A 23173-nucleotide genomic window follows, 5' to 3' on the forward strand; every position below is an offset into this window, starting at 1 on the left:
GATGTGAAAGTAGAGGTTTAGAGAGGTTAAGTAGTTCATCTAAACTCACTGAGATTTTCATCTATGTCTTTCTAACCCCCAAACTTGGAGTTTTTCCATTACACTGTGCTGATCGCAAGTTGCCAAAGAGATATCTAACTCAAAAGAGCAGCTCAGTTATCAGTTTTTCAGCCCATTTCCTAACCGGGAAACAAGGGGACACCTGCAAAAGTGTGTGTTTTCATACATGCAAATTGGCAGTTTGCATGTAATTCTCTACTTTACATGTGCTCTGGGGCAGGATTACATTTTACTGATACACCCTGGCTTTCGAAGGCTGCTAACAAGGCGCCTTTACACAGAACACGCCCCGGAGCGGTGGGGGAGGGGAGAACCTAACTGCTGGTTTCCAACCAGGAATAAGCCACAGCAATGGGAAGGTGGGAATGATCTATAACTTCCAAACAAAATATGATATAAATCATCAATATTTGTCTCTGTTTGTCAAGTAGAAAGTCACATGTTTTAGTGACAAATGAGAAGGCTCAGAGAACTTTCAAATCCACAGCCAGTCATCACAGCTCTATCTCATACTGTATACCAGAGGAAAATCATTAAGTTTCTCAGTCAGGATTTGGAGTCAGGGCAAAATATGACGTGAAATAATCCCACAGTTTTGTTATGAGTGACTGATGTTGACATTAACGCATGAACTAAGATTTAATTTAGTATATAAACAATGTACTGATTTGTTTAAAAAAAAACAAAGAAACAAAAGATTATCTCAGTATATTTAATAACATTAAAAAACTTCTCAGTGAAAGATGCTGCTAAGAGAGTGAAAAGACAACCCACAGACTGGGAGAAAATCTTTGCAAAAGACATATCTGATAAAGGATTGGTATCTAAAATATATAAAGAATGCTCAAGACTCAACAGTGAAAAACAACCCAATTTTAAAAATCAGAACGTCACCAAAGAAAATATACAGATGGTAAATAAGCATGTTCAACATCATATGTCATTAGGGAAATGCAAATTAAAACAAAAATGAGATATTACTACAACTGCACACCCATTATTAGAATGGTGAAAATCCAAAATACTGACAACACCTGATGCTGGCGAGGATGTGCAACAACAGGAACTCTGACACATTGCTGGCAGGACTGCAAACTGTTACAGCCCACTTTGGAAGGCTGTTAGGCAGTTTCTTACAAGACTAAGTGCAGCAACTGCTAAGAAGCAAAGTCTCTGGTATTGGTATGAACATCAACAAGCTAAAAATCTGTCCACACAAAAATTTGCCTACAAATGTTTATAACAGCTGTATTCACAATGCCAAAATTTGAAAGCAAACAAGAGGCCATTCAACAGGTGAAAGGAAAAACAAACTGTGGTGCTCGTGTGCTAAGTTGCTTCAGTCGTGCCCGACTCTTTGCGACCCTATGGACTGTAGCCCACCAGGCTCCTCTGTCCATAGGATTCTTCGGGCAAGAACACTGGAGTGGGTTGCCATGCCCTCCTTCAGGGGATCTTCCTGACCCAGGGATGGAACCTGCAGTCTCTTAGTCTCCTGCATTGGCAGGCGGGTTCTTTACCACTAGTGCCACTTGGGAAGCCTCAAACTGTGGTACATCCATACAATGGAATATCATCAGTGATTCTAAAAAGAAGAGCTATCAAGTTATGGAGAGACATAGAGGAAGCTTAAACACATATTGCTAAGTGAAAGAAGCCAGTCTGCAAGGTTAGATACTGCATGATTCCACCAAACAATGTTTTAGGAAAGGCTCATGGTTTTTATGGAGACAGTAAAAAGATTCGTGGTTGCCAATGCTTGCATCAAAAGTGAGCCCTCATGTAAACCATGAACTACAGTTAATAATAATATATCAATATTGGCTCATCAAGTATAACAAATGTACCTCACTAATGCAAGATGTTAGTAATATGGGAAACTATGGGTGTGCTAGAATGAGGGAATATATGAGAACTCTCTGTACTTTCTGCTGTTATCTCTGTAAACATTAAAACCACCCTATTAATTCAAAAAAATAAACTCACAAAGATGCTCAACATATTTAAGAGCATTTTGAGTTTGTTTCTTATTTTGATTAAAACTGCTACATCTACTTTCTCCTACCCACTGTTGTTTTGTTCTGCTTTTCTGTTATGTTTGCAAAAATGTTAACCCATATAAAGAGGATTCATCCAAGGTGCCTTCCATAATCATTCCTTTTTGCATAAGGAGGTAAAATATTCTTCATAGGAAGTGGGAAAATAATTTCTTTCATTAATCCAATTAAAAATAATGAGTGCTAAACTAAAATTACCAACCAAAATACCAAAGATGAGCAAAACAAATGCCTGTAGAAATAAGCAAAAAGATAAAGAAAAATTAGAAGTATTTTTTAAAACCTTCACCCTCTCCAATAATGTATATAGTTCAAAATATATTAACTTTTTTTGATTTAGGTAAAAGACTTAATTAAAAAATGACAAATTATTTCTTAAAATAAGATTCATAGAAGAAACAAACAAAACCCAACCTACCCCCAACTTTTTCCATGAGAGAAAATCCTCTCTGCTCATTTTAAGATAAAACAGTCCTGGGAACACAAAAATCAAACACGTTGATGTACTGGAACCTTGAAGTGGGGAGAAAAACAGAAAAGAATAATGCCAGATTCAGATGTGAGACTGGATGACTATTTTACCTATTTTAGAAAATGGAATTTTTGAAATAGAAAACTTACCAACTATACCAAATACATTCCTAATGTCAGGAACATATATTGCAAGTAAAACAATGATAATATTGAGAGCTAGAGTGATCAAAGAATGGCGAATCCATGAGAATGGAAAATTGGAAAAAAACATCATCATTAAAGCTTTCCTTGCCTGTAAAACAGAAAAAGAAACAGATTTAAGCAAAGAGGAAGCATCAAACCCACACTGCTTGCTTAGGGAAACCCATGTATGGCATGGTTACTATGATATTCCAAACCATTTAGATGCCAAAAGTATAGCCTAAATGGTTACTGTAAAATATTTACTGCACATAAACTAAGAAATGTACCTATCTGCGTGAGCTCCATAAAAGTTGTCTTGGTTTAATTCTTGAAAAAATAATCACATGCAATTTCTTTAGGTTGCATAATTTTCAAAATTACTAACCATAACACTGTGTGAAGAAATCTCAGGGTATCATTTTCACGAAATTCAGCAGGTAAAAGAACAAATGGTTCAAAACAGAAACAGAAGTCATGCCATGGTAAAGAAATTCCATTTACTGTTTTATGTTATATTATTGTTTCACAGCATGTAAATAAGAAAACTAGTCCATGATGTTTCCCACTGCCAAGGCAGGCAACAGGTGGTCACAGCCCAGAAACTTCTATCCAGCCCCCACTGCACTCCTGGCACTGCAGTTCACACAGGAAGGAGGCAAAAATCGGGAAGGCTCATGTTTTCAGGAACTCACTGTTTAGGGATTCAAGATATTCATGTAGAAGCATTTGTACTCAAAGTTTATGTTTCTATTTTCCCAGAAATTCTTAAGATTCTTATGTATCACAACTAATGCAGAATGAAGATCCATTCTGCCCCTTAACTATAATTCTAGAGCAAATAAAATTTGTGACTAAGATTAAACTAAATAAATTTCCAATAAACCAGAAGGAGCTTACTTTTGCTGACTTGACTTTTTCTTCTTCATACACATTCTTTTGAATACAGAATTAAAGGGGAAAAAAAAACCCAAAAACTTTAGAACAACTATAGTCTCTAAATTGGAAACAATGCTGTGGGAAAGCGTAAATCTAAACTAAATCTGAAAAAGCACAAATTAGTTTAGTGGTTCACTGTTATTTTTGTGCTTTCATGGGGCCATATGCAAGTATGAGGTCTTTGATCAATTCCTTGACAAATGAATAAGATATACAAGGCTAGATGTGATTCAAACATTCTAGTCTGTAAAGAATTAGCGTTGCCATATTAGGGAGCTGCAACACCGAGGAACAAAACCTTGAAGAGTACTTACAGGGAAGTGGATTAGAGGGACTGTCAAAAGCACAGAAAATAGTATGCATAACTTCACAGTCATGATGACAACATCATGCGGCAAGTATTTACTGTAAGCTTGCAGTAATTCTGACGCCACATTGTCTGCAAATTTAAAAAAATAAGGATCACATTATAAACTACTGAGATGTTAATAATGGCAACGTTATTTTCCTTTGCACAAATACATCTTAACAGATTTTGGATTCCCAATACCAAATCCATCTCTGGCCTTCTTCCTATCCTACGAAACACAGACCCATTAGTCAAACATCTTCTTGGAACTTGCTGTCTTTTAATGAAACTAAAAATTAGCCCAGGCAGATACTCTAAAATTATGACAATGAATATATATATATATATATTTTTTTAATCTCAAACAAAAAATCTCTTTAGAACTTTTCCATAATCGGAAAGTTTTAAGAAACATCTGTGTTATTTTGTAAAATGCTTTCATGTGTACTGCTGAATTTTGTCCCTATGATAACAATATAAGATAGTAGCTAATGGCAACCCACTCTAGTATTCTTGCTTGGAGAATACCATGGACAGAGGAGCCTGGCGAGCTACAGTCCATGGGGTCGCAAGAGTCACACATGACTTGGTGACTAAACCACCAGGTTAAAAATATTAACTGACTTGCCCAAGATCATACAAGACAAAGGGGCAGGACTGTACATCCAAATTTTTTGATGTCAAAGCCTTTCCTTAATATCATGATGTTTTCTAGGACCTTACAGTCTCATGCATGTTACCTGCTTCATCAACATTTCATCTATAGATTTGCAATGCTAGGGCAATGACCCCCTCAGCAAGCTGGTGTGGTAGTCAGCGGCAGAATCGGAGCGAGCAGACCATGCTTTGCTCCCCGGTGTTGCTTTTACCCTTATGTCGTCCTCACCCCAGGCCAGGCGAGGGCTGTGAAGAGTGAGTACTCAAGAGAACTTCGTATCACTGCCGTGTAGGGAAAGATGAGGTTCTACTTAAAATACAGTGGTGGGTTTTGTTTTTTAATTTGAGACTGAATGCTCTGGGAAAGTCACTTTGGAGAAAGTTAAACACAAATCAAACACAACTCTGTTTTCAAAGACCTTAAAATTTAAAGGGTGATAAGATGAAAGACACATACATATAATAGAAGGTGTATAAACATAGATACACACTTAAGTGGCAGAAGGTCTAAACAAAGAGCTATGCTGATTTTGAACAGGGAAAGATAACTATGGCTTTGGGATGAACATGAAAGAAATTCAGGAAAACCTGAAGAGAGTCATCCTGAGATAGTGAGCAGCAAGATAGTAGAAGAGGGACTTGAATTCTGGGGTTGAACAGACCAGGATTCAAAATTTACTACTTAGTAGCAACTTAACTTCTTTGAGTCTCTTGGTTTTTACATCTGTAAAATGGGGACAATAATATGTTGACCTATAGGGTTACTGAGAGCATGACATTAATTAACCTGTGTGTGCTCACACTCAAAGATATTGAGGGAGAAATTCTCTCTGGAAGCAAAAGCCAGCACAAGCAGAAGCCACCAAGTAACAAAGGGAATTTGCATCTGAGAAAACGAGCAGCCCAGGAGCACTAGAGAGGCTGAAAGACTGCACTGCACTATAGAGCCAACAGCGACGGGTGATAAGGCCAGAAATGCATGAATGACCAAGCAACAGAGCTATTTGTACGGTCAGGACTCAATCTGGTAGGCCACAGAGATGCAATGGCTTCTGAAGAACAGCATGTTATGATTTAAACTAAGTAGGAAGACAGACTGGAAGAAAAAGAGATCCAAAACAGGACTAACAGAAGGCTACTCTCACAATCACTGAGAAGTAATGAGAATCTGAACTAGATTAGTAACAATGGAAATGAAATAGAAACCAATTGTGGAAAGTATCAAAGACATACTTGACATAATGCGGGACTAACGGGCCAGGCAAGAAATTAAGGAGAGCCAGGAAAGCTGAATTCTAGTCCCAACTATGAGAGATACTTGTGAGTCTTTGGAGAAACATGGCAAACTATTTTATTTTTACTTTCTGAATCATAAAAATGAGTTATTAACACTTATTGCTTAACAACTTTGTAGACTTTTAAAATGGTCTGGTTATTACACAACATTTGGGTTTTGGCCTGCTCACCAGAGGAACACTTTGTTCCTCACCTTATAATGCTTCAACATCTGTAATCAGAACCAATATCATTAATCTAGGTACATACTTATTGGTCCCTTTAACCTGACAAAATTTAGATATTAACTGAGTCTTAAAAACACTGAATAAAAGGACTCCAAGCAGCTCCAGAAGCCTGAGGAACTAGATTTATTACAAATTCAAAATACCTGTCACATATCTACTTTCCCAAGATAAAAGGCTTTTTCCTGAGCCAGCAGTTCTGTGTTCTTAGCTGAGCCTTAACATGTGTAAGGGATAGAGGACAGCACACTTCTCCGGATTCAGACAAATCTCTACAAATCTCAGGAAGGACCTAACAGTGATTTCTGCAAGATATATATTCTACTGAAGCCAGGTGGCTGTCCTGTTTAATATACACTGTCAAACAGGGGATGATTTTATAAAGATTACTGCAGAATAACTGAAAGATCACTGGACTAATTCAGGAGACATGCCACTATTGTTGGACAGGTCACTCCATCCAGGCCTTATTTTTTGACAAGCCCTTCTGATAAGGCCTCAGGTTCAACCAGCAATTTCTTTCTGAAAGACTGAAAGCTACTGCTATTTCAACAGAAAAATACTGTAAAAGATTTTCAGTGCAAAAAAGAAAACACTGTGAACAGCAAACCAATTCCTAAATCTTCTTCTGTCTTTGAAGAAGGAACTACTTTTATATCATTCTTTCTTTCCTTCTATCTATCACCTACCTACCAACCTACCGTGTGATTTTTCTTAGATGCACAGTTCTCCATTACATAAAATGTGGATATTCTGAAGAATTTGAGTCAGTGGAGAAGGGTTAAGTCAGAGACAACTTTTACTCGATAACCAAGAAAATCCCTGTGTAGGAAACATTTCATGTACATGATGAAAATATTTAGTCTCTGTGTTCAAGCAAAGACAGATACATATATAGGTAGGTAGGTAGGTAGATAGAGATATACCTGGAACTTAAGTAAGCCAGGTTTTTCCAAAAGTTCACTCTGAGAATGATGGGAAAATGGATTCTATGGCATAATTCCTGAGAAGGTAGCACAGAAATACAGGCATTGATTCTGGAGAGAGTCAGAACTGGATTCAAATCCCAACTCATTCTTCATTAAATACAGGTACTAGCCAAGGTGCCCAACCTATCTGAACCTGTATCTTGCAGAGTTGTAAGGTATGAGTTAGGCAAAGTATGTAAAACACCTTGCTTACATAATAAATGTTACTTCAACAGATGTATTAAAATCCATCCTTCCTCCACTTCCCTTTTAATATAAACTTTCATAAAATTTAACACAGCTCCTAACATCTCATGGTAATTTTTACATAACTACTTTTCGGCTATCCTAGAAATCGGTAGGCATTTGAGGTCTCCTCCAGATAGTTCTGTTTATCCATAGGGAATAAAAGGAGGCACATTTTTTTGGACTTTTCTCAGTTTTGAAGATCCCTAACTAGAACATTCAGAAATCTAAGATCATAGCATCTGGTCCCATCACTTCATGGCAAATAGATGGGGAAAGAGTGGAAACAGTGGCTGACTTTATTTTTGGGGGCTCCAAAATCACTGCAGATGCTGAGTGCAGCCATGAAATTAAAAGACGCTTACTTCTTGGAAGGAATGTTATGACCAACCTAGACAGCATATTCAAAAGCAGAGACATTACTTTGCCGACAAAATCCCATCTAGTCAAGGCAATGGTTTTCCAGTTGTCATGTATGGATGTGAAAGTTGGACTATACAGAAAGCTGAGCACTGAAGAATTGATGCTTTTGAACTGCGGTGTTGGAGAAGACTCTTGAGAGTCCCTTGGACTGCAAGGAGATCCAACCAGTCCATCCTAAAGGAGATCAGTCCTGAGTGTTCATTGGAAGGACTGATGTTGAAGCTGAAACTCCAATCCTTTGGCCACCTGATGTGAAGAGCTAACTCATTTGAAAAGATCCTGATGCTGGGAAAGATTGAGGGCAGTAGGAGAAGGGGAGGACAGAGGATGAGATGGTTGGATGGCATCACTGACTCAATGGACATGGGTTTGGGTAGACTCCAGCAGTTGATGATGGACAGGGAGGCCTGGTGTGCTGTGGTTCATGGGGTTGCATAATGTCGGACATGACTGAGTGACTGAACTGAACTGAACAGTATTTGTGCCAGGTGACAATTTCAATTTATAAAAACATACAGCTATTCTACAAAGTTTTTGCTGAATTCCCAACAAAGACCCTGCTGGAGTATCTCATTGCTGCAGACAGGTCTTACGGTGCTCAACTCTGTACAAAAACAAACCTAACAACCAAAAATAGTTCATGTATTTCAAAAATGCTGTTTCCCTAATAATGATCAAAAAACATTAAACAATCTCTCTTAGTTTTCCTTGTAGTGTATCCATGATCATGTTGGAAGTAGGAAGTACGCTCTTCCTGATGGTGTGCAGAGCTCTACCTCTCTTAGCTGACACAATTCTAAAATGCAAGAGCAGATTTCGATTCATCAGTTGCTTTTGTTACTGTTGAAATGATGTAGAGTTAGCCAGAAAAGGACTATAGAGAGCAATTATAACTTTTTCACACACTGAAAACTCTAAGATAATACACTAATAATAATATACAGAAGTTAGTATATTTAAATTAGACTTTATTAATGAGAGTAAGGAGAGAAGTATAGTGCTAAAAAAAGAGCACCTGAAGTTATGAAATAATTGCAGTAAGGCTGTGTGCCAGACACGGTAACAGGCATTTTACATACAACTTGTGGCCTCTTCAATACAACTCTATACAATTATCTCTGTGTTACAGATGAGATGAAGGTAGTGTAAGGTGAAGTACCCTGTTCAAGGTCACATAGCTAGTTAGAGCAGAGTGGTTTTTTGGACCATATTTGTTGGGTTTCAAAATCCAGACCCTTTCTACTGGGCTTAGGAAAGGTGGCTATGCAAGTAAATGTCCAAAAACTTGTTAGAGCTGAAAAATATCTAAGAGGCAGGCAAAACCATTACATCTCATTGTGAATGTCTAAAACCTGAAACACATATACACAAGGCCACTCACCATGAAATCAGTGTCAAAACAGAATAATAATAGCCATCTATCTGGAGTTTTGTTATAAGAACATTCATAAACTGAAAAGTGCATTCAAGAATTTGATAAATTGAGTGTAATTTATTATGTGTTTGTTTACAAATTAAACAAGTGTGTTTGCAAATTAAACAAGAGAGCTTACAAGTTTTTCTCTTGTTCTAGACTTTTAAGTTTTTCTTGAGGTTCTTATCAGAAGAGAGAAAAACACACTAAGCATGTAACTTTTCAAAAATAAAAGAAAATTTCACTTTTATGAATTTAAAAGTATCTTTTAAGAATTTAGGGAGAAAGGTCATGGTGAATACACACCGCAGAACTGTGTGGATTAAGTCTGAAGGCAGAGGTCTCTGACCCAAGTGTACAACTACATTCCAGTATGAAACTCTTTCCTTCCTTGACTTGTTCTTTTGCCATTAAGATGACTGATTCTCTCAATCTCCCAAACTGCTGAACTAGAGTCTAATATATTGAAATCTCAACTTAAAAAAAATAAAATCATTATTGTCCTTTTTTTTTTTTCCTTCATAGAAAGACTTCAGTGTTTCTCAGCCCAATATTTTATTTTTAGGTGTATATTTTAAGAAAATTTTCATGTAAAGTTATCAATCTTGAACTTGATCCACTCTTTTAAAAGAAAGAAAATTAGTTCTTTAAGACCTGTAGAACTACCACACTCGTGCACTGAATTCTGGCAGCCTGAACAAATTAACTTGCTAATGAAAGGCAGAAACAAAGTCCATATTCAGGTGTGAGATCAACTACAGAACAGCTTATATTGTCATCTATAAAGAAATAAGGTACTTACCGTAAAAAGTGAGGTACCCAAAGAGGGCAGATATAAAATAAATGAGAAAACTTAAAGCAATTGCTGTATTGGTTACATTCTGCATCCTTTTCTTAGAAGGGCTAAAAGGCGAAAATGGCAAAATTAGAATCAGAGAGAGACACAGGTTCGATCCCTAGGTTGGGAAGACCCCCTGGAGGAAGGCATGGCAACCCACTTGAGTATTCTTGCCTAGAGAATCCCATGGACAGAGGAACCTGGCAGGCTATAGTCAGTCCATAGGGTCACAGAGTCGGACACGACTGAAGCAACTTAGCACCATCTGAATTAATCTAAATAAATAGATATAAGGATTCCTTAATTACTCAAGCCCTGATTCATTAATAACTACACAACAGAATTCCTGATTTTAAATTACTGTGCAAAGGATTATGCTTCCAAGAAATATTCTCAACTTAGACAGAACTAACACCTAGAATCAAGTGATAAGAGGGAAGGGATTCATGGAGGTGAATATCATTCAGTCTGAAAGTCCTAGAAGTCAAAAGAAATAATGAATACATTTAATATATTCCAGGATTCTATAGTACCTTTGAAGTTCACAGTATATGGGCAGTATTGAGGTGTGACATAGAAATGAAAAAGCCATGGTTGGTATGGCATAAGCACTCTGAAAAAAAATTTTTAAGATTAAATTACTAAATTGTACTCTGTTGAAACTCCTATTTCATTTGAAAATAAACTCAGTTTAAAAAAAATAAATTTAGCTAAATTTATTTCATTTTTCATGAATCATCTGTTTATAAAACACGTTGTTGTTGTTAGTGTTAAATGAGACACACAGTTATGGTCACCAGCAAGTATTTTACTTGATAGGTGGATTGTCTGTACCAGCTGAAATATTTCTTGGCTGCTTCTATCCATGTTGCTTTTACTACAATCACTACTGTTTCTATATTATTTTGGTAAGATAAAAATAATTTAGGTAAGATAAATAACATTTAGGTAAAATCAAATATAATAACATTTTAGAAATGATCTCATTATAATTCTCAGTCTTTCCTAATGTAAGTATTAGGAAATCTTAAATATATCTTACTACCCTAAGCAGCATCAATACTTAATGCTTTTGAACCAGCTTTCACCAAGTCAACCTAAGTACCCACTTATTCTAAGAGAATACTGAATGTATTAATACATTTTAGCATTTTTGCAGAAGGAAATGGCAACCCACTCCAGTTTTCTTGCCTGGAGAATCCCAGGGACAGGGAGCCTGGTGGTCTGCTGTCTATGGGGTTGCACAGAGTTGGACACAACTGAAGTGACTTAGCAGCAGCATCTTTAGGGTCTCTTTCAATGGGATTGAACATGATTTAGTCTAGACCAACAAATTCTTGGTGATCCACTGGAATGTATGATCACAAGTTGTTGCTGTTTTTAAATTTAGAATAATTAAGAACCAGAGAAAGTTACAAAACAAACAAAAGTTACCATCTAAGTGAAAATACTGTTCTTTACAAGTGCATGGTAATGATTTACTTTCTCTTTTCTACTCCAAAAAATTTCTCCTTAACTAATGTAAGGCTCTTTAGCACAAGAAGTTCCAAATGACTGAAGACCTATCTTCAGACATAAGACCTCCCCCTAAAATATCTGAAGAGAGCTGGGAGGAAGAAAAGCTGGAATATTTCCCAAGGCTAAATTAGGGGAATGAGTGTTCAATTCACAAACTTTCTTTCATATATTTCTCAGTTTCCTGACTTATTAATTACCCTACCTAAATCTTTAAGGCACATGGAAGCCATTACTATGCAAAAGATGTGGTAATCTCCCTTGTGGGGCCAGACAGACATTTCTCATTTTAAAACTGGGGAGTAAGGGAGTCCCCTGATGGTCTAGTGGTTAGGACTCTGGGCTTTTACTGCCGTGGCCTGGGTTCAATCCATGGTCAGGGAACTGAGATCCCGCAAGCCATGAAGCACAGCCCCCCAAAAAAACAAAAACAAAAAACCTGGGGAATAAAAAGGAGAATTTTGCATGGAGGAGTTATCACACTAAAATGCTATACTAATACAGTTGTACATGAGTGGAAGGTATTCTAGCATCTGGGACCTCCACTTTAGAAAATCAAAAACTGTACATGAAGAAGCCTACAGCAACAAGGAAGACATGGAGCTCCTCTAGAACGGTTAAAGTAGAAATCATCCTGATCTGTTTCCTGTCTCCTCTGCTGATGCTCAGGGGCTCTTGCAGGCATTTCCAGTATCTTAGGGCTCTCATAGAAGGCAGGGGGACTTGGTCTTTCAGCTTCTGCTATAGGCATCACAAATTTTAACTTTGGAATGTCAGCCAGAAGACATATTGTCAGTGCTCAATTGCTGGTCCAATCATGAGGCTGTTTAGCCACAGACCAAGGTTCTACTCACAGGGGAGGAGTTTTTGATATAATTGGCTATTTAGCTTTACAAGTCCAGAGGGCAACAGGAAGTCTGTATCCACAGAGGACCTTATTGGCCAGACCAGACATTCGGTAAATCTGTTCTTTTAGGCAGTGGCCCATTTAAAACAGGCTCCATTTAAAGGCATGCCAAAAAAAAAAAAAAGGTGGCTGTTTCATAATGGGCCACCCTGTGTTAAATAATATTATTCTTCTGGTAAGCAACCCTATACTTAGCACTTTCATGAAAATTAATTAGGTACAGGTACAAAGACCTAAGAGACTCTGTTACACAAATCTCTTAAAACTTGAAATGTGAAAAATCAACCGAAAGTATCTGTTAATAACTTACACACCTCTTTGGAGAAATGAAAGAGCTTTGGTTTACAATCATCTGTAGCATTTGAAATCTGTTTAAGAGGATTGAGGGGAAAGAGAGAAACCAACAGTTATTAAAAGTTAGAACACTTCGGGGGAAAAAAAGAGAGAGAGATGAATTTATTATTATTGGGCTTTCAAATAAAAATATTTCAAAACAAAGTTCTAAAATGCAATATAACCATACTTTTTAAATTAATTTGGAAAAAACCATTATTAGTCAAAAAATTTTAGCTTAAAATAAAACAAAAAGCAAGAAACAAACTATTACCTGGAAATACTGTTCTACATAATTTAATGTCAGAGGACAAGGGATGGACCATTTTTTAATTATTACCTGTAAAAATAAGTAGAATCAGATTATTTCTTACAAATCTCATGACAAGAAATTGATTTCAAATAGGTCAGCATTTTTTAAAATTAATCTTAATACTATAACAAATAATATGCAAACAGAAGATATTTTATTTATGGGATTTTCCCTGGTTAGAATGGGGTCATCATTTGACATGTGCCCTATAGTGGGGGAGGGGGAGGGTGCTGTGTATCTATTTAGTGGAGATCACCCCCACTGAACACTGAGAATACTCTCATGTCAACTTTCAAAACTCCAGTAGTATCAAGGCATTAAAAGAAAATGCAACTCAGAATGGGAACATGATGTTCCCCTATACGGCTATTTGTGGACCTGGCATCAGTAGCAGATAGAGAAATATTAATAGCAGTTTTAGAAATGACCACAGGCAGATGCAAAGGGGGAGGGATGGCTGATGCATGAGCACTGTTTTTCCTCGTTGTTACCAGACTTATATTATTTTTTGTTGCATGTGGATGAATCTGGGCAAAGAATAAGAGCACAAAGCTAAGGAACTAGAGATGATAAAGTGAATTTTTTAAAAAATTGAAAGAAATCCAGGAGAATGCTACTTCCCAGAAACAATCAGTGAAAATGGTTAGGATTTTACTCTTAACTGTGGGCATCCTGTTCCTAGACCTACAGTTGAGTTGTGCCAGCATCATCATTGTTGTGGTTGTTTCAGGGCACATCATTATTCCGTAAATTCTTGCTCTGGGCTGAAACCCAGCAAACAAAAGAGCAAGGGGGAATAAAGGAAGCATCTGTCCTTTGTAGCAGACAAGTAAGTAAACACTACTCCTATTTGCTATCTATCTAGTTTTGGATTTTAACTAATTCAATCAAATTTTTATATAGTGATAAACTGAAAAAAATATACTTTCAGGATTAAGTTAATGAGTGAACTGAAAAGTTACTCTTATTTAAAACTCACCAAGGGGGGAAAAAAAAGAACTACAATGATAATTGAGCAAGTTGCTTTGACATTTCTAGGTAAGTTTTTAATATGAAATTAAACTAAACAGACAATTTATTAGGAGGAAAAAAATTAAAAGCAATAATTTCACCATGTTTTTCTGATATGTTTCCCCAAAACGGGTGAGGATGGAGTAGGGTAAAAGGTTGTTGCTGGTCTCTCTCTTCAGCCCTGCTCCAAACCCAGCATCTCACATTTCCTCCTCACTACTAGGAGGCATAGCAACAACCATTTACTGATCATGTACCAGACAATTGATAAAGGTCGGTATGTAAGCCACTTTATTTTATCAGCTGTTGTCACCAGACTTGCAAATCCAAATACATCAAAACAATGCTCCAAAATGCAATATAATTACTATTTTTTGTTAATAAGAAAATACCGCTTCTCAGCCTTCTGGCTAAGATCAAGTGCAGAAAATATCATTAGCAGCCTGAATTTATATTAACATACAGTTCAGTTACTAGAGCTTATTTCTCTGCAGAGACCCACCTCAAGCCCAAGCCTGGGGGGAGACAGAAGTGATGTCCTAGAAAGCAGAAGTACAGGACAGGCATGGCAGATACCCCATAACAAAGGGTAACAGGAGGTCCTTGCTCAGGCTGAAGGCAGAGTACAGTAAGAAGATCCACCCAGGGGTTAGACAGAAAGACAAAGAGAAAAAAGGTTAAGCATCAGAAACACTTGCTCACTTGCACAGAAGGCCTTTCCTTCTCTCTGCTCCAAGACCTTCCCATCTTTCAAGGCTCAGCTCAAATTTTATTTCCCTCCACATCCTTCTTTACTCTAGCTGTTGGTGATCATTCTCTCTTCTCAACTCTTCTAATTCCTATTCTGAAGCAGATATATCAACATTTAACTATGTATTAACTATGTTATTCTCTATTTTTCTCTAATAAATTTACCTGATTTTTCCCAACTTGATGGACAGATCCTTACGAGTAGTATCCTAGTTAAACTACCACAATTCTGATGACTAATATACTGCACGGAAGAAGAAAAGCCAAATCTAACCAAAATCCATTCAGATGGCTATTTTCATTATTGATTTATTAAAATGTTAGTTCTAATATTAGTATTAGAATACTAATCTGTTATTATTCTGTCTTAAGACAGCACTTTTAGAAACAATGTAAATTTGTGTTAAAAAATGAAGCAAAAAAGATACCATCATGCTGAGCCACTGTTACAACAAACTTTATTTTTAAATTTTTAGATATTTCAGCTGGAGCAAAAATTTATGTCAAAAAATTTTAAGCAAAATAAATATCTGGGCTTCCCTGGTGGCTCAGACAGTAAAGAATTTGCCTGCAATGCAGGAGACCTGGGTTTGATCCTTGGGTTGGGAAGATGAATGGCTACTCATTCCAGTATTCTTGCCTGTAGAATTTCATGGACAGGAGTCTGGCGGGCTATAGTCCGCAGGGTAGTAAAGAGTTGGACACCACTGAGTGACTAAAGCTTTCACTTTTTTTTTCCAAGGATGCGGGACAATAGATGAGAGTGTAGGTTTTGATTTGCATTGTTGGAAAGCATAATTTAAGCAAATAATAGTTTTATGGGCCAATTTTTAAATTTTCAATAATAAATGCTACACAGATTTACAAACACATATTGATACTTTCTTGGGCTCCAAAATCACTGCAGATGGTGACTGCAGCCATGAAATTAAAAGATGCTTGCTTCTTGGAAGAAAAGCTATGATGAACCTAGGGAACATATTGAAAAGCAGAGACATTACTGACAAAGGTCGATATAGTCAAAGGTATGGTTTTCCCGGTAGTCATGTATGGATGTGAGAGTTAAATTGGGGTTATTATATATGTTTCCTTTCTTAATAACTATGTATTTTAAAACTAACACTTAAAAGAGTCTATAATAAATTCAAGCATAAGTCATTTGATTGGTTTTAGTTTACTGAACTTCACAGATACCGTGTTTCCTTATGGATTGAAGGTTCATGGCAATCCTGTGTCAAACAAGGCTATTGACACCATTTTTCCAAGAGCATTTGCTCACATCATGTCTCTGTGTCACATTTTGGTAATTATCACAATATTTCAGACTTTTTCATTACAATCATATTTGTGATAGTGATCAATGATCTGTGCTCAGTGATCTTTGATGTAACTATTGTTAACTGTTTTGGGGTTCCATGAACTATGCCCATGAAAGATGGCAAACAATCCATAAATGTTGTGTATATTCTGACTGCTTCATTGACTGGCAGTTCCCATCTCTCTCCCTCTCCTTGGGTCTCTCTATTCCCTGAGACACAAAAATATTGAAATTAGGCCAATTTATAAGCCTACAATAGCCTCTGTTTAAGTGAAAGGAAGGGTTGCACATCCCTCACTTTAAATCAAAAGCTAGAAATGATTATGTGCAGTGAGGAAGGCATGTGCAAAACTGAGATAGGCTGAAAGCACTCTTGTACCAAACTGTTAGCCAAGTGGTGGATGCAAATTAAAAGTTTCTGAAAGAAATGAAAAGTGTTACTCCAGTGACTACACGAATTTTTTTTTTTTTTAAAGTGAAACAGTCTTCTTGCTGATATGGAGAAAGTTTTAATGATCTGGATAGAGATCAAAACGGCCACAACATTTCCTTAAGTCAAAGTCAAATCCAGAGCAAGGGCCCCAACTCTCTTCAATTCTACGAAGAGAGAGAAGTGAGGAAGCTGCAGAAGAAAAGTCTAAAGCCAGTAGAGGCTGGTTTGTGAAGTTTAAGGAAAAAAGCCATTTCCATGACATAGAAGTGCAAGTGAAGCAACAAGTGCTGATGTAGAAGCTGCAGCAATTTATCCAGAAGTTCTAGCTAAGATCATTAATGAAGGTGATTACTAAACGATAGATCTTCAGTGTAGACCAAAGAGCCTTCTATTGGAAGAAGATGCGATCTAGGACTTTCATAGTTGGAGAGAAGTCAATGATTGGTTTCAAAGCTTCAAAGGACAGGCTGACTCTCTTGTTAGGGGTTAATGTAGCTGGTGATTTTAAGTTGAATAGCACAATGCTATTTTACCAGTTTACAAAACCTAGGACCCTTAAGAATTATGCTAAATCTATATTCTGCCTGTGCTCTATAGATGGGACAACAAAGCTTGGATGACAATACATCTGTTTATTATTTTAAGCCCATTGTTGAGACCTACTGCTCAAAAAAAAAGACCCCTTTCAAAACACTGCTGCTCATTGACAATGCACCTGGTCACCCAAGGGCTCTGATGGAGATGTGCAACAAGATTCTTGTTTTCATGTCAGCTAACATAACATCCATTTTGCAGTCCACGACTTCAGGAGTAATATTGACTTACAAGTCTCATTATTTAAGAAACAATTTCATGAGGCTGTAGGTGCCAGAGATGTGATTCCTCTGATGTATCTGAGCAAAGTAAATTGAAAATTTTCTGGAAAGGATTCACCATTCTAGATGAAATTAAAATATCTGTGATTCACAGGAAGAGGTCAAAATATCAACATTAACAGAAGTTTGGAAGAAGCTGATTCCAGCCTTCATGGATGACTCTGATTTCAGCAGAGGAAGTCATTACAGACATGGTGGAAGGAGCAAAAGAACTAGAATTAGAAGTGGAGCCTGAAGAAGTGACTGAATTGCTGCCGTCTCACAACACAACTGAATGGATTCAGAGTGCTTTTTATGGATGAGAAAAGAAAGCGGTTTCTTGAGATGGAATCTACTCCTGGTGAAGATGCTATGAAGATTGCTGAAATGAATAAAAGGATTTAGAATATTATATAAACTTAATTGATAAAGCTATGGCAGAATTTGAAAGGATTGACTGCAACTTTGAAAGAAGTTCTACTGCAGGTAAAATGCTATCAAACAGAAAAATCATCACATGCTACAGAGAAATCATTTATGAAAACAAGAGTCAATGTATGCACCAAACTTCATTGTTATCTTAAGTAATTGCCACAGCCACTCCAAACTTCAGCAACCACCACCCTAATCAAGGGAAGACTTTTCACTAACTAAAACAGATTACAACTTGCTGAAGACTCAGGTGATAGCGTTTTTTAGTAATTTTTTTTTCTTTTCCATTAGGTTATTACAAGATATTGAATATAGTTCCCTGTGTTATACAGTAGGTCCTTGTCATTTATCCATTTTATATATAGTAGTGTGTATATGCTAATCCCAAACTCATAATTTATCCCCACCTTCTCTCCCTTTTGGTAATCCTAAATTTGCTTTCTGTATCTGTGAGTCTGTTTCTGTTTTGTAAATAAGTTCCTGTGTATCATTTTTTTAAGATTTCACATGTAAGTGATAGCATACCATCTTTGTCATTTTCTTTTTGACTTACTTCACTTAATAATCTCTAGATTCATCCATGTTGGGGCGAATGGCATTATTTCATTCCTTTTTAAGGCTGAGTACTTAAAACATCTACTTCTGCTTTATTGACTATACCAAAGTCTTTGACTGTGTGGATCACAACAAAACGTGGAAAAGTCTGAAAGAGATACCAGACCACCGTACCTGCCTCCTGAGAAATCTATATGCAGGCCAAAAAGCAACAGTTACAACTGGACATGGAACAACAGACTGGTTCCAAATTGGGAAAGGAGTACATCAAGGCTGTAAATTGTCACCCTGCTTATTTAACTTATATGCAGAGTATAACATGAGAAATGCCAGGCTGGATGAAGCACAAGCTGGAATCAAGATTGCTGGGAGAAATATCAATAACCTCAGATACGCAGATGACACCACCATTATGGCAGAAAGTGAAGAAGAACTAAAGAGCCTCTTGATGAAAGTGAAAGAGGAGAGTGAAAAAGTTGGCTTAAAGCTCAACATTCAGAAAACTAAGATCATGGCATCTGGTCCCATTACTTCATGGCAAATAGATGGGGAAACAATGGAAACAGCGAGAGATTTTATTTTCTTGGGCTCCAAAATCACTGTAGATGGTGACTGCAGCCATGAAATTAAAAGCCGCTTGCTCCTTGGAAGAAAAGCTATGACTAACCTAGACAGCATATTAAAAAGCAGAGACATTACTTTGCTTACAAAAGTCCATCGAGTCAAACCTATGGTTTTTCCAGTAGTCACGTATGGATATGAGAGTTGGAATATAAAAGAAAGCTGAGTGCCGAAGAATTAATGCTTTTAAACTGTGGTGTTGGAGAAAACTCTTGAGAGTCCCTTGGAATGCAAGGAAGATCCAACCAGTCCATCCTAAAGGAAATCAGCCCTACATGTTCATTGGAAGGACTGATGCTGAAGCTGAAACTCCAATACTTTGGCCCCCTGATGCAAAGAATGGACTCATTGGAAAAGACCCTGATGCTGGGAAAGATTGAAGGCAGGAAGAGAAGGGGACAACAGAAGATGAGATGGCTGGATGGCATCACTGACTCAGTGGACATGAGTTTGAGTAAACTCCAGGAGTTGGTGAGGGACAGGGAAGCCTGACATGCTGCAGTCCATGGGGTCGCAAAGAGTCACACACAACTGAGAGACTTAAGTCACTGACTACAGCTGAGTAAGCAATAAAGTATTTTAAAATTAATATATGTACATTGTTTTCTTAGACATAATGCTGCTGCTGCTGCTTCTGCTAAGTCGCTTCAGTCGTGTCCAACTGTGCCACCCCAGAGACGAAAGCCCACCAGGCTCCCCTGTCCCTGGGATTCTCCAGGCAAGAACTACTGTACATTTAATAGACTACAGTACAGTGTAAACATAACTTCTGTACATACTCGGAAAAGATGTGTGTAACTCGGTTTATTGCAATGGTCCAGAACTGAACCTACAATATCTCTGAGGTATGCCTACATGCCAATTAAAAGAGAATTAAGAAAGAAGGATATAGCGTGTCTTCACTGCCTCATAATAGACCAAATTTAAATTGTGCTAAAAGGTAAAAATCTGAGCAGATGGTTTGTAAAGTAGGATAATAAATGCAGAATAAGGGTATTATTTCCATATGACAGCTACAGGAGAAATGTGCATTGAATTAAAGTGTCTGCCATGACAGAAATGAATACTGTGAAAACTACAATAGATGTGTTGTATCAATATCTTTTACCTGCTTCAAACTGTTGGCTATAAAAACCAAATTACTCCTACCTATGCAACACTTGTGTGGTCAATTATCTGTGAAGAAAATACTCAGTGTTATGTATACTGATTCTCTTTAATATCTGTATGTTCATTTGCAAATACAGGCCACTCTTAACCACGTAGATGCTTTCCAACAATCAAATTATGATGGAAATAGCCTTTGCTCCCCTCTTTATGTGATACCTAAGAAGTGTGCTTATGGATGTTAAGTAAACACTGCAGTAATCATTTCACAATATATGTAAGTTAAGTCATCGTGCTGCACACCTTAAACTTACACAGCATTGTATGTCAATTATATCTCAATAAGACAGAAAGAAAAAGATCTTTTAAATAAGTGTATGTTCAATTCACTTACAAGATACAAGTTAGACAATTTGTGGAGGGAGGGCAATGATTCTAATGTTGGTAAGTTCAACAAATGGTTAAATGGAAACACTGTCAAGTATTTTTAGTTTTAAGAGCACTCATTAAATAAATATTCCTGTACACTGAAACCAGGGTCACTTTCACTTCATTTAAATAATCTAAAGTTATTTTATCCTTGTATCCCAGAAGATAGTTTAGCCTAAGTTATATGCATCCTAGATTGTTTTGACAGCTTGGAAATCTGTTTCTATCATATGGTATAACTAGTGATGTGTTGTCTTGCTCTTTTGTATGGCATGTTTCTTTCATTCATTTCTCAATAACACAGGAGAGTTTAAATAAGCTTATGATTTTAAGAGTTTAATCAAGCCATTTAGGCATGTATTTTGGAAAGTTTAAAATGTTTAATCCTACTTAAGGTTGGACAGATACTGACTGTGGAATAAGCTGTTAAGCAAAAAGAAAAAGGATCTTTCCCCCCAGAGTTTCACACAAAGATACTATCTTTGGAATATTGAAATCTGTTTTAGAAGAATTAAAAGGAAATCAGAAGTTTAAATTCTCTTTTATCTTCATATGAAATTATTTTATAAAATAAGTTTACCATCTGAGAGAGATTTTTCCTATAATTAAAATGAGCTAATTTTAAAAAATATTCCACATGTGAAAAATAGTATTTCTGTGCAGTCAGCTTCATGAGAGCTTAACCAATGCTTAATAAATCAGATGGGAGAGAATTCAGGCACTCCAATTCTTACTAGATCTCTTCAGTGGGTAAACCCCTGAAGCTGTGGTTTCATTAATGGAACTAAGTTTTAAAATTAAGATGATTAGGATTCAAATTGATTTTACAGCTTAGAACCAGCCTGATTCTTATGCTTGAGAACCCCCAAAACATAAACATACATACACAATCTTGTACAGAAATAAATGAATACTTAGACTTACTCAAAGAATTATATTCCAAGGTTTTAAAAGAACTGGTATGCTCTTCTCTCTAGTTAACCACAAGAGAAGCTGAACCTGGAATGCTATTCTTGCTAAGCTTCTTCAATATAGATACTATGAAGGAAATAGTTTTGCAGAATAAAAGTGCTTTTAATAACACATTGAAATAAAATGGGATACCTTTTCAATAAAAAACAGTGTAAAGAGGAAAAAAGGACATTAACACAATGATTTCCATTTTAGTGAGGAGATAAGTAATATAGTATATTTTAAACTTACCACAAGAGCAAAGAACACCATAAAGAAAAATGATAAACTACTTGTGTAGCCAAGAAAGCCTGTAAAATAACAGTAAAATAAAAAGCAATTTATAAGGAAAGTGATCCTAACATACAGCTAAAGCTATACATCTTGGGCATGTTTTCTATTACAGTGCTTGGTATCTGGGGCTTAGGGCTGAGAACAACAACATTCCAACTATCTGTCACAGATCATTTATGTAGTTCTGTACAGCAGAATTGGAACTGGCTTACCACTAATGGCACACTGTAAGAAAAGGCTGCTCTTTAATGTTCTGCTGTAAAGATTTTATTTTAGTGGGGCAGACAAAATACTACTGCAAACCAAGTAATAGGTTAACTAGGCAGGGCTGAAGGCTGAACAACCTAAAATAAATCCAAGTTCAAAATTATTCACAATCACCTTCTGATAAAACTGTGGAACTGTGAAATTTAAAAGCCCCTTAACGTTATTTCTTGTTTCTCTTTTCTTATAAATAACATCCTCTTCTCTAAAGACTTACCTATTTTAGGAAGAAGTGCAAGAGGGAACACAATGCCAACACAAATGATTATTAGTAGTGTGTCTCCATCAAGATACCAAGACCTATTAGGGGAAAAAGTTCTACTTTAGGTACAGAGCAACTAAAACCACCTTGACATATTTTATAATAAAATAATATATTGAATATATCATAAATATATTTAATATGATAACAAGTTTGAGGGAATATAAAGATTCATTAGAAATGGAAAGGAACTATATTTATAGCCATTATACCTGCATGGTAGAATGATGGATAATTTTTCTTCTTATACAGTGGTTTTATATATTTTAAAATTTTTCAGGAAAGGGCATGAATTACTAGGAGAAAACATATTACACTTTTCATATAAAGGTAATAGAATACTGAATGAAAAAAGGCAGGTAAATGTGTGATGGAGTATTTGATTATTTTTTAAAAAATGGATGCACAGTTTTAAAAAAGTCAGAAAGATATACTTAAAATACCAAAAGCAGATATTTCTATGTAGCAGCACTGAGAAATCTTTATTTTGTGTACTGGTGGCATATACAAGGTTTTAAAGTTTCAATATAAAAATACATGTGTGGAAGTTTTTAAAAATCAGACTTAATTCTCTAAGAATTTAATAGTAAAGACTTCTCTTTGGTATATAATAATTAAGCAATTCATAAAAGAAGTGCAACTAGTAAATACACATGAAGAAAAATCCAATCTCTGATGTTAATTAAAGAAATAACTAAT

General features: G+C 36.4%; 1 protein-coding gene across 1 annotated transcript in view; it reads right to left on the minus strand.

Annotated features, from left to right (window-relative positions):
* Window positions 759-23173, minus strand: part of SLC38A6 (solute carrier family 38 member 6) — a 68219-nt gene continuing 45804 nt past the window's right edge. The window contains exons 7-16 of the mRNA XM_005685945.3: window positions 22430-22512; window positions 21907-21965; window positions 13155-13220; window positions 12862-12915; window positions 10659-10738; window positions 10090-10190; window positions 4025-4149; window positions 2739-2883; window positions 2536-2630; window positions 759-2349 (exon numbers count right to left, since the gene is read on the minus strand). Of these exons, the coding sequence (XP_005686002.2) occupies window positions 2212-2349; window positions 2536-2630; window positions 2739-2883; window positions 4025-4149; window positions 10090-10190; window positions 10659-10738; window positions 12862-12915; window positions 13155-13220; window positions 21907-21965; window positions 22430-22512 (946 nt within the window). The 3' untranslated portion in view covers window positions 759-2211. The remainder of the gene's footprint in view (window positions 2350-2535; window positions 2631-2738; window positions 2884-4024; window positions 4150-10089; window positions 10191-10658; window positions 10739-12861; window positions 12916-13154; window positions 13221-21906; window positions 21966-22429; window positions 22513-23173) is intronic.

This window comes from Capra hircus, chromosome 10 (genome assembly GCF_001704415.2).
Source record: "Capra hircus breed San Clemente chromosome 10, ASM170441v1, whole genome shotgun sequence".
Classification (NCBI taxonomy): domain Eukaryota; kingdom Metazoa; phylum Chordata; class Mammalia; order Artiodactyla; family Bovidae; genus Capra; species Capra hircus.